This window comes from Eucyclogobius newberryi, unplaced genomic scaffold (assembly GCF_026437365.1).
Source record: "Eucyclogobius newberryi isolate DKJ021-1_F unplaced genomic scaffold, fEucNew1.0.hap1 SCAF_18, whole genome shotgun sequence".
Classification (NCBI taxonomy): Eukaryota; Metazoa; Chordata; class Actinopteri; order Gobiiformes; family Gobiidae; genus Eucyclogobius; species Eucyclogobius newberryi.
In genome coordinates, this window is record NW_027315812.1 from 21,589,727 (window position 1) to 21,602,944 (window position 13,218).

The 13,218-nt window shown below is 41.5% G+C and overlaps 1 protein-coding gene across 6 annotated transcripts in view; it reads left to right on the forward strand.

Moving 5' to 3' along the window:
- pou6f2 (POU class 6 homeobox 2) overlaps positions 1-13,218 on the forward strand; it is a 66,928-nt gene that overhangs the window by 28,610 nt on the left and 25,100 nt on the right. For all 6 annotated transcript variants that reach the window (XM_072451029.1, XM_072451032.1, XM_072451030.1 and 3 more), the window contains one exon: positions 5,702-5,982. In XM_072451029.1, coding sequence (XP_072307130.1) covers positions 5,702-5,982 — 281 coding nt within the window. The remainder of the gene's footprint in view (positions 1-5,701; positions 5,983-13,218) is intronic.

Consider the following 13,218-nt stretch of genomic DNA (forward strand, 5'->3'; position numbering starts at 1 on the left):
AGTACTTATGTAGCATGTTGTAGGCCTACTTATTTAGTGCAGAAAAATATTATCTGGTTCCTTTTGTTCCTTTTTGTTTTGATTGTAGTAATTGCCTAGCCAGCCAAAAATACTTACAATACGATGACTTACAATATGTCACCATTTGACCTCCCCGAGTTGAGATGGCGTAATTTATAGGTGGAGAAGCCAATCTGAGACACAGTCATGATCTGTCTGTATCAAAACAAACATGGCAGCTTAATGAAAGGGAAAAAATATCACAGGGGACAGAAAAACTTTGTGGATTTATCCAGAATCAATGAGCAAAGCACAAAACTCAGTTAATCCGAGGTGAGAGAAGTTTTGTTTTGTTCTAAATGATGACATTCCTGTGTCTGCAGAAGAAGGGCAGAAGATCCGGGGGAGATGATCTCGCTTTCATAATTGCATGAAAAACTTCTCGAGTTGCAAACCTCGAGTCCGAGTGTAACTTGAATCTGAGTCACACTACTCTGGGAGAATCCTGACTCATTCCCTGAGCAGCCAAAAGACAGTGCCCCAGGGGAGGCATGCCAACAACTCTCAAGGGAGGCATCGCTCAATCTGGACCAGCGGCTCTACTCTGAGCTTCTCTTGTAGAACAAGAACTCTATGTTGTGGCCAGATTCTTGTAGCGGTTGATCATTTGCAATAGTTGCAAAAATTTCCACAAATGTATTTGTTTATAATGACCTATTCTTTAATTCCCCAAATAATCTTCAGTAATATTCAAATTTAAGGTGAACTCCACTTCGGCAACTCTATACGAGTCCATTTCTAGAACAGTAAATGTAGCCCCTCAGCCTCTTTGAGCTTTTACTGTCAGTCAGAGAGCACTCAGTCATCTGCGAGCATCAGTCCGCAATATTGATTTTTCCACCCCCTGAAACAGCCGCATGAACATAAATTTTGCATGAGGCTTTTACTCGTGGCCTCTGCTTTGGTCTGACGACACGATGGGATCGTGGACACGCTGTAATAAGCCGCTGTGTACTACCTGGCAGACAAGCTTCAGGGAGCGCTGTCCAGCTGACTCCATACGACTCTCAAGGGCCGGTGTCAGGGACCCCAGACGGGGCTCTCCACTGAGGCCTCATAAGTGAGACAGACTCTACTGCTTAGCGTAAGCCATGCTGATTCTCAAAGTGGAAGCTTTGAATTTAATTTGCCTATTCAATAACAAACTAAGGTGCTTTATTTGTCTGAGAAAATCCAACCACCCAACCACCATGTGGCCTCTATTTAATAAAGAATGAAAATGTTTAATCTTTTGATGAAAATGTATTTATAATCATGAATTAATCAATTCATTAATTCATTAATCAATCAGTTAATAATATGCATAATTAAATCTTTGGGGATTGTAAAACCTTCATTAGACCATTCTAAACTTCAATGTTTCTGATAGATCTATTACACAATCACCACAGTTTGCTCATATAGTTCATACATATAAATACAAAAGAAATGGCCCCTCTCGAGGTCTCTGGACCACACTTTGGAATTCAGTAAGATAGCGTAAGCAGCACCAAAAGGACAACATTATGGAGTATACAGGGATTTTCTCGTATGTGTTACATCTCCATGGAGAGGATTTGATTCTTTGAAATGCTTCCCCCCGAGTGTGAATTCTACAACGCAGCTTGATATTGCCTTGCATCACAAAGTAAAAGCATTATCTCTGGATCCCTACAAGCAATGTGGTTTACGCTCAAATCCTGTGGCTGCGCTACTCCTCTCAATCCTTAACTGCCTGTATTTCCTGCGCTATCCCAGTCCTGCTCCTGCAGCATCACTGAGACACTCACACTGCCTGCTGCGCTCGGAGTCATGTTTTTATTCATTGGCACATAAGATCCTGTTTGTACAATTATTTTATTTGTCATCCTATGTCAGTTCCACACAGTTACCAAACCATTAAGAACATGCATAATCTTATGTAATCCTATTCTGTGGTTTAATATAAAAGTAGACGTTTGTTGGTGATCCTATAATGATACTCTTGCGACAAAACAAAATAACAGTAGATAAACTGATGGAAAAGTGAAACATTTGTTCAGTGAATTGAATGTGAAATCCAGCTGACATGAGCAGTTCTAATCACAGTTAATGTGAGAGTCTGCGCTTCTTATGGTGTGATGAGTGTCCAGTGCTGATGGAGGTTAGCAGTGGGCCAGGCCGCTGCAGTGATGCTATCCACTTCATCAGTATGGAAGTGCTCCATCTAATCTGCTGAGGACAAATGACCTTCCTTTGACCACCTTCATAATTACCAGATCTCATAGAGTCTAAATCTCATTACCTCCAGAGGAGTAATTATCAGTGTGACTCACTGAAAAGGCAATTGAGACTGTGCTTTATGGACTACCATAGCAGAACATGAGGCACTGCTGTAATGCACAATCTTTTTGTTACCTATAATTTTACTGTAATTTATGTGGCAAGGTTCTTTCTATATTCATTGTTAGTTTATTTACTTTTGACTATTTCAGCTGGCCCTAAAGTGGCACATCATGGAACAAAGTGGGTAAAAGAAAATGCGACTTTTGCCCTAACCAAAGCAGTACAGAGTCATGTATCTTAGAAATGAGATTTGCAGTGCATAGGTGTAAACTCACATGTGGCGTGATGAAAAGAAAACAAGCCTTCTAGCCCAGCCCCAGAAAAAGGGTGCAATACGACTAGATAGAGCAGGTAATGAGAGAGCAGACGGGTTCCTCCCTCACTCCTGAACCACAGGAAACAAAAATAGCATTTTGTCTGACGAATGAGCCGCTTCTGACCTCGCCTTTCGACCTCTGACAATCAGTCTAGCTCGTCCTTCACTACTTCAGGAGCCGGGGCTGGGACAGTCAAAGATAACAGTTGATTTCTTCTGTGCCACTAAGGAAAGGAACAAAGCAGCCTGGAAGAGAGCCTGCTGATGGGGTTGGAGGTGTGATGTTTCACGAGCTCCCATGATTGTTGTTAAATGTTTAAATGGTGCTTAAAACGTTGTGTCAGATCTTTTAGCTGTATGACTTGCCCCTGTGATGCGTCGTCTTATTGCTCATTATAAACATTAACATAGGGGAGCTGTGACAGCAGTGATACTGGGACCCTCACGCCCTACAGGCATGTGACTAAGTGGCAGAAGTGCTTGTATCGCAGTCGGGGACCAGTGAATATGAAAGGCAACATAGAGACGGAGGGAGATATAATGAGCAGTATAGGATCGCTCCATCATAAGTGAAGCTCCACTCTCGTCGTCAGCCCTGTGTCTGCTGGAGGAAGGAGCACAAACAATTAGCCGAGACAAGCCGCTTGGATTATGTGCTCGAGCAAAGCAATCAGACAGCTGTGGTTAAAAGAATGAGCTTCAGAATGCCAGTTGCCCAGTTAGAGTCGAAGGGAGGGTCAGTGGTCCTGACAGTCTTAACAAGATGACAGAATTTATAAAGCACTGCTGTTAAAGAATATAGTTACCTGCGGTGTAGCCCTTATAATAAGGCCACATGGGGCTTCTTCCATATTCCCTCTGTATTTGTTTTCTTTTGCCTCATATTCTTTGTTGTGCTTCTTGTTCCTCAGTGTAATAGCTGGCGCTGGAAGAAATTCTCCAATTGTCTTTGATCTTTTCCTGGTTTCGATAATTTTTGACAGCTATCTCATTTTGTGGCCTCCTCATTTTGTTTTCGCCGTCTTTGTTCCACTTTTTATTACGTCTTTAAATAGGGCTCAACATTTTGTCGTGGAGAAGTTGCAAAGAAACCGAGCGGGTCCTGTCAAGGGCTGAGCGTTTGCCAGACAACTTGCCCCAACATTTCAAGTGAGAATTGGACTCTTGGCGTTGGCTCAGATGATATATAATTCATGGTGGGGGTGTGAAAGCAGTGTCAATGTGTCAAGAGGTAGAAGAATGTAAAAATGTGCTGTTTACGGGCCTAGAGCAGCGGGCGGCTTTCTGCTGCGTTTCATGAAGAGCGAGGAAACTGCAGGAAGAGCTGTTCTTCATCAAATCTTCATCTGTGACCGTCCTCTCTCGGAGTGACCATGCTAATCAAAAACATGCCTCACCTGATGTCGCATTCATCTTTTATGAGACAACTATACATACATTATTTAGCCACATTGCTCCAGTACGTATATCCGCTCCTGCGTTCACTTTACTAGACACGTTTGTGCTCTGTCAAATCAGTTACTCAGTCTTTCGGGTCAATCACGTGTCAGTGGGTAACTTCAGCAAAGATGGTCAAACATTTACTGCCTGAAGAGTGGGCCCAGCTCGCCTCCGACGGTCCCTCATCTGCCTGAAGAGTGGGTCCAGCTCGACTCAGACGGTCCCTCATCTGCCTGAAGAGTGGGTCCAGCTCGCCTCAGACGGTCCCTCTTCTGCCTGAAGAGTGGGTCCAGCTCGCCTCCGACAGTCCCTCATCTGCCTGAAGAGTGGGTCCAGTTCACCTCAGTCGGTCCCTCTTCTGCCTGAAGAGTGGGTCCAGTTCACCTCAGTCGGTCCCTCATCTGCCTGAAGAGTGGGTCCAGCTCCAGTCTCCCTCGTGTCCGTCTGTCCATCTGTGAGAGTCGGATCTCTCCTTCACTGGAACTCCTCCAGGTTTCTACGCTTTTTTCCCAAAGAGGTTTTTTTTTGTAGTTTTTCCTGGCCGAGAAGGAGAGTCTAAGGACAGAGGAACCTGGGACATCGTCCCTCGCCACCACAGACATTGTCTGACTTCATCGCCACCACAGACATTGTTGATTCATTTCTCCCTGTGGCCCTCAGAGGCAACTGTTGTTGTGATTTTGGGCCTTACAAAAATAAATTGATTTGATTTGATTTGATTTACACACCTTTTGCATTGTATTAACTCCCCTGAAGTAAATTCACATTCATAAACATGGTGAACTGATAAAAATCCCATTCAGTCCAAATACACAATTCCCAGCTTTGACCGTCACAACTCATTGCTTTTCTGCATCTTTTGCGTTTTACTACTACAAGATGATTTCTGTCAACATGGTGAATCATGGCTCACCTGTAATATTGTAAAAACATTAAAAAACCTTCACTGGACTTTTGTACCCTGTTTTTTTTTTTTTTTTTTAAACATTTGTTATAATCTCTGGATTCAATACCATGCTCCCATGATGCACTGTTTTAGATGCCTGAACAGACTTCTGGCTCCTTTGGGTAATTTGCATGCAACCTCGTCTTCAACCGTTCTCAGCCTGAGCTTTATCTTTTTTTTTTTTTTTAGAACGGCATAAAATTTAACAAGCATTTAAATGTAGAAATTAGGTTCTAAGTGTGTGCCATTATGGGATCCAATTAGTTAATGGGTTTATTTCAGAAGTCTTGCAGCCTAGATGGATGTCTTATTCCTATAAGATTTTCACCCATTAAACTAAAGATTCTCACTCTTTCCAAGTGACAATGAAGATTTTTGGCTCCAGCGAGAGCAATTATGTCAGTCAGACTTGATAGCTTTGTCCTCTAACTACTTAAATTAAATTCACTGACTCTGTCCCAAGACAAAAACCCTGCAGGACCTTGTTGTGGCACTATGCAATTTACATGTCTCGCTCAGCCCTCACCCTGTACGTCCCACACCTGTACGTCTGTGCCCGAGGTGTGAGATTCCAGGAGTAATGAACGTCCTTCTCTCTATGCACTGTATTCATGTAGATACTGTTTGATTCACAGCTACCTCATCACTCAACTCCCAGCTCCAGCACCTCCAGCAGCTGCAGCAGATCCAGCAGCAGCATCAGCAGCAGCAGCAGCAGCAGCACCAACAGAGCCACAGCCACAACCAGCTGCCCCACCAGCACCACATGACCCCGCCCAGCCAGCAGACCTCCGTCCCCTCCCCGGGCTCCACATGCTCCTCCACCGGACACCCGCAGCAGTCTCCTCCGCACCGGCCCAACCAGTCCCCCGCCCGCAGCCTGCCATCACCTGTCACCCCTCCCATGCCTTTGCCGGTATGTACCACACTCTATCAGGGATGTCATGATATCAAGTTTTAGTGTTATGGATATTGTGAGACAAAACAGCATGATTTAACAATTCAGGATTATTGAGATCATGATCAAACAACAGTGAAATATTCAACAACAAAAAAACATTAGTATTCCTTAAGTATGAATGCAAAGATAATGTGATAAAAACAGCAAGATACAATTTTCTTTACAATTAGAAGTATTTATCTATTAATTATATAAATTATCTTGTGACCTGAATAATCACTATGATCGATTCCAATGATCTTGACATTCCTACTGTTACACTAAATAAAAGATCAAATACAGAAAAAAATCTTTGCCCACCTCACAAGTCGCGTTCGTGTTCACATCTGACTTTGAATCCAACATTATCAAAGAATTCTATTCACATAACACTTAATCCAACTGGCTGATTTAAAAGCCAAAATACAACATATTGAAAGATCACACATCTTTACAAATTGAAGTCAATTAGAGGAGTACAAAACCCTACAAAAATCATATAAATGTTATTTTACTCACCAAAGAACACATTTTAACCTAAAAATGTAGTTTTTTATTTTCAATTCAATATGAGTCATTCTTCACTTATATCATGAATTGATTTTAATATGATGTGAGCCAGGTCAACCTTGAGAAAATGCGGTGCTCACGCATTATACACAGCACTTGATACACTGTCAGTATTCTATCTAGTGGAAATATTTAAATGGACTCTGGCAGGTCTGTGTGAAACTATTTGAATATGTATTCGTACCTGAAAGCTTTGACATAATTGAGCACATGCAACCTTACAACCGTCATGCTGATGGAGATTTCCAAACTGGTTCTTTCACCTAGGGATGTCTACTATAATTTTTCTATGTTAGCTGCTATTCCTAATCAACCTGCTTTTGTCTATCAGTCCATCTTTGGCCTGGGTCCGTCCGCCTGTCATTGTGTGCCGATAATAACCTATTTTATATCCCTGTGGTTTCATTTCTGGAGGAGACCGGGCAGGGTCGCCTTTCTGTCCCCGGTCACATTCATCAGCGTCAGGCCCTTATTGGGTTGTGGTGTAACCTTCTTTATGGCCAGGATGAGTTGGGCTATTTGTTTCCTCCCTTGCAGCCCTCTCCGGCCCTGTCATGGCCTGCTGAGACTCAGCAGGAAAAACAGCCCCTTCTTTAATGGGCTCCAAAGGCTACTAGCAACAACCGCACTGTCCAGTCGGACCGAGTGCTGGGTGTTAGGGATATGCATCACATATATTAGGTCAGGATCAGATCATAATTAATGATCCCACTAAAAAAGAAAAAGCATGATAAATGTTTTCCTGCAATATTCAAACCAAAGGTAGTCTATACATGGGAATTTAGATAAAAATGTGATATGCAAAATGTCAGTATATCATATATAGTTAAAAGAAAATGGTACATAAAGTGCTGATAGAAAATAGAAATGAAATCTAGTTAAACTTTCAAATAAAGTAAAAAGTTTTGTGATTTAATTTCACTTATCTGACATTTAAGCCTGAACTAATACATTTAAAGACATGTTTTAACACATTTCTGTTGGACTGACAAATATTATTGTCTGAAAACTCAAAAAAATATGGAGATATATTCATTTGTATCGATATCACCCACCCCTAATTCAAACACATCTTTTTCAAACCATTCATTCTACACCTGCCACTTCCTGCTATAGTTGTACAAGTAAAAACTGCTTTAGCGCCTTGTGGAAAACGTTAAAAAGCAAGATAACACAAAACACAAACATTTGATTGAAAGCGCAGGTGACCCTCGCACACTGGCCAGACCTGAGTGATGCGGAGGCCCTTGTCTAAATAGCTTGGCTTCTCTAAAAGAAGCAGCAGACTGATTATGATGACTGAGGACAGACCTTTGAGGGGATGAAGGGCCACATCAGGTATCATTAAGATATTGCCTTATCAAATGGGATTATGGAATGTGTGCTTGTGTGTGTGGCTCCAGCAGAATGGCCGTAAAAGGTTTAGTCTCTCTGGGTCAGTGCTGTGGAGTGTCACACAGAAGGGCCTCACCAAGGACAGGCCACCGCCCCCAGCTCGCTCTCTCAATAGGATTTAAACAGCAGGTGCACCCTCTGCTAATGCTCTGACTCTGTTTATTCAGTCCATCCACAACTATTACCCAAATCCTTTCAACGTTTTAAAGGAAAGGCACCGTTAAACAGGCTTAAACATTTTGTGTATGTCCATGCAAGATGTCAGAGCTGCACAAATGTACACCGGCCTATAGAACTCAAAGTACTTGTTGTATATTTCCAGATGACAAACCTTATTTTTCCTTATTACAGTACACTCTTAAGGATGGTGCGATAGGGTGCAGCGATGGCCGATAACCGATATTTGCAGATGCAGAATATTATTAGAATATTATTTTAAAAAAAAATGATTTTAGGCTTGATTAGACAAGGAAATACAGCATGAAATGGGAAATGAGAGAGAAGGGAGGACATGCTGTAAATTGTTTGTTGGGATTCGAATTCACAACACTTCAGCTTCACTTGGAGGCCCACAAATCTATGTTAAGTTGACGTAAAGATCACAAATTCACTTTTCACTCATTTGTGGCATGATTGTGTAAACATACAGACATATTTTAGCCTAATTGTTCCATTTTTACTAAAATGGACAAACTGATAATGACACATGAGCACACGCAGACTGGGACAAAATATTGCCGTCAAATATCTGCCGTTTTAATTTTTCTTGTATATCTGTAAAAATTGGTCGCCACCTCCATCCTCAAACGATAATAAGCTAATTCATAAAACTGTGGAGCTGCTGGCTTTCTTAGGCTTTGTGAAAATGTTGTGCTCATGATCCTTTTGGAAGCTTTAATTAATGACACAGGTTGGTATTTTGGTATTTCCATAATTTACCCAGAGGAACAGGTCTTTGGAAGAAAGTCGGGCCATAATTACAATAATAAAATTAGCATAACAGTGATAACAATCCCATTTTCTTCTCATAACTCCAGCGCGCAGAATCAGCCAGCCATTCATCTATTTGCGGCCAACGCAGCTCCGAGCCACTGCGAGGCAAACACTCATTATGTTCCAATTAATGTCCTATTGTAATTCTGTTCTCACGGGACTCGTGTGATACTCTTTGTTAACTCGTACTGAGAAATCCCTGGCATTCATTACATCCCCTGTGTCTGACACGTCGCCTGTGTTCCATTCAGCACTCATTAATTACCTCATTAATATCCACATTAGTACGCAGATCATACCACAACAGACGTGTCCCCTTGAGTCAATGGTCAAAGTCAGATTACCGCGACTAATTAGCTTAAATAAAGTGAGAATGTAACCTCCGCCCCGCCCACGTCTTCCCTGCTCCTGGTAGAGTGTAATGTGCTCTACAGCCTCCTGAAATAGCCACAGCGGTGATGACAAATAAAATAGACAGCAGCAGATTATGAAATTTGCTTAAGTGTGTTAATGGTCTGATTGTGGGAGCCCGCAGGATTTCGCTGGGAGTTGATTGATTAGAGCTTGTGGCTTTTCTCCACGCCCGGAGAGCTCGGGGATTTGACGGGGTTAAGGCGCTCGCCAAGTCTGTTACACCGGAATTGATCTTAATTAGATCTGAAAGACCTGCCACAGCAGAATGGTCACGGCGATTAAAATGAAAAACAGGAGAAATTACTGATCAAATTAATCATAATGTCGGGCTACAGCTGTAGGTCTGGTGTAATTTGCCACTCCAGTGAGTTACATCAGCCCAGGCAGTGAGGGGAGAGGCGGCACATACTGATTCGTGGCAGCGGGAGCTTAGGCCAGGCTCTTATTCTGGTTGGGATGGCAGGACCCCCCCCTCCTTGACCCCGCGACACCATCCCCTAAGCTCAGACAACTAGGAGATATTAGGAAGTTCTGGCATATTCTCTTGTTGTACCATTATGTTCCCGCTCGAGTCCTTACTTGGACGGGCAGTAGCAGTGTTTCCTAACCAGGGGTACGGGGACCTGAGCAGTTGCCAGGGGGTACTTGGAATGGTTTCAGATTTAAAAAGAAAGAGAAAGTGGAATAGTATTTGAATTTAAATGTATTTCAAATCTAATTGTATGTGGAGGTGGGCAATAAATCAAAACTTAGATAATATTGTAAGATATTCCTTTATTGTCCCACATGGGGAAATTTCATTGATGCAACGCAGGTAGATACAGAGGTAGATACAGAAGAAAAGAATAGGAAGTTTGAAAAACGCTCTCAGTAGAAGATCTCCTATAAACAAAAACTCCCATAGACAAAACCTTCCATTTCCCAACAAGGGATGGAGGGGAAAAATAATAATAAAGATAAAATAAATAAATACATAAATACCATTGCATGTGATCACGACAGTAATTGCACATGAATATGTGTCACGACGGCACATGGATTGCACATGAATTTCACAGTAATTGAACATGAATCACGACTGTAATTGCACATATGACGGAGTTGCACATTGTGACTGCTGTTTTAAAGATTATGCAAGATAGGAATATTGACTAGTTAAAAAAAATGCAACAAAGAGAGCTGATTAAGAATAAATATGGAAAACTTCCAAATAAGATTGTAATTATTTAAGCATTTTTTGTGTGATTAATTTTACAGTAATTTAATTGTCTGATATTAAACTTCAACTGATACATTAACACATTTCTGTTGGTTTGACATAATATTGTCTGACGATCGCTATCACAATATTCCAAAAAACACTGACATATCCATTTTTTATCACCCAGCCCTACTTTGAAGTAAATGTTTCATCCTGTAGAAGATTTTGGGGGATTTTTAGGACATCAATATCGTTAAAACAAGAAAATATGGTTGTAAGAATTGGACATGCACTTTTATAGCAAACAGATTTATTTGCGTACTTTCTAGTTGCGTTAGGGAGTACAACAAAGCTTAGAGGCTCTTCATAAACTACTTTACATAACTAGTCATCTTTTCATTGCTTTCTAATTTATCCCACAGCATCAGCTTGCACTCGGCCCATTGAGCTGATGTTTGTACTTTAGAGCTTCTGATGCCATTACAGCAGGGACGAAACTGTGGTCAGGACTGAAATTTAACTTTTGGAGTTTTTCTTGAAGCTGTAAACCAACAATACATTTTAAAAACTAATCAGATTAAACATTATCAACCCTCACCTGGTCTGAATGTGCTTTTAAGAGATTGTGTAGATTGCATCCTAGACACTGTCTCAAAAAGACCGTTATAAGACCGAATAGTTTGGTGGTGCATGCTGGGATAGTGTGACGACATGTGCAGGAGCTCTATAGCCTATATATCCTGTAAAATGCTATTTCTAGAATGGATGCAACTGGAGGTAAACTTCACTGGACCATAATATATTTTCTAAAATTAACCAACATTAGACCTGAATACTAATGGTTTTAAGTATTTACAACTAAGAATATTGTATTAATGCCAGTCCGTTATAATGTAATTTTCTATTACAAGGGATGGGAAAAATACTATTTACTAGCCTCAAATTTGTAACTGAGTGTGAGTGCAATATATCTGAATAAAATTAATAACTATTATTTGTTAAATATACAATGATGTAAACTACACTAGTAAATGTCCTTAACAGGGCTTTGATATCACTCATATGTATCTATCTTTACATTGGCCAAATCATCCTTGATTTTTCATATTTTGACGTTATTCCAAGTGTCTCTATTGAAATCACATTATTTTTGCCTCCGTTCTGTAATTTAGAATGTTTTTGTTTCTACCTTTTAAAAGTTCTATTCATGGGTTTTGGGCATATGGATTCCTTCCTGAGCTGTTATAGCAATAGCTCAATTCAAATCAAAATATAATTTATTTTGAATGGGAAAAGTTCCTCAGAAAATGTTTCAAGTCAGGACGATTTCATTTGCCTGAATACAATGACAAATAATTGTATAATAAAAGTATCCAAACCATTGTCTTTTAGGGCAGGAGCTTGGCGCCTTTACACTGGCCCTGCACTGTCCCATTGCCCTCATGTCATGTCCTCGCTAACAGCCCTTGACCTTGCTCCAGCGTCTGTCCGACTGCTTTTGGGGTCCTTCTTGTCGGGCCCCTGCTGTCTGACTGTCCCCTCGTCCCATCTCAGTCGTCTCCTTGCTCTTGCTCGCTGTCAGAGCCTCACACTGGGCCTGTCCACTCTCCCTCCGCTCACACGCAGGGGTAATTACAGCCTAGGGGTCTGCCTCCGATCCCAGAGCTCCACAATTTACCACCAAAGACATCTTTCTTGTTCCCCACTGCACCCCAACATCACAGGGGCCTCAGAGCCACAAGTGCTGCAATTACCTGGCCTCTCTCTTTCTTTCTCTCTCTCTTTCTCTCGCTTCCTCTCTCCCTCTCTCTCTCCCTCACCCAGGACTCACCATTCCTGGGCAATCAGCCTTCATTAGAAACCTCTGGTGAAAACCCATCGTCACCAAGGTCAGCGGCTGCCAACCACAACGGCCTTTTCAGACAGAGCCCTCCCCCCTCCATCCCACCACCTCTTCAAGTCCCATCTTTGCTATTGTCTCCAGCTGAGGCCCCTTCAGAGCCTCCGTGCCGCGCTTTTCCGCTGCACTGCACTTTTACTTATGTCAGGCGCTGTTAAAGTCACCACTGTCCAAATGGCTCCAAACGTCTCTCTTTATGGGACATGGGTGTTCCTCCCATTATATTAACATGCGTATTAGATGAGCCGCGCAAATTGATTAATTGATTTTCTAGATCAGCTCCATGTCTGTTCCATTTAGTGTAACAGACCACCGTGGTTCCACAAGGCATTAAATCAGAATTAAATTGACATGCTCAGATGCAGGGCCGATGGCTTAGAGAGGCTCCCTGAGAGTGAGGTTCTTTATCTACTACTACGTCTTATGGAAGAAACAGTACACGATATATGTTGGCATTTTATTATGTTAACACAAATTGAATTAATTTAAAGGGGGGCATTCTCACAAGATAATATCTAAATTGTTGTTTTAGAGATGCAAAATTTGAATTTTCTGTTCACGTTTGCACCGTTCTGATAAATTGCAAAATATCATCTGATTATTGTTTTGGATAATGTTAATGTATTAATTGTCAACATCACCCAAGCTTAAACTGATATATACTATGATCATATAGTAAGATTATTATATCAATATACTTTGTTAAATAATAGTAACCTGTTGCCAAGCAACAGAACAT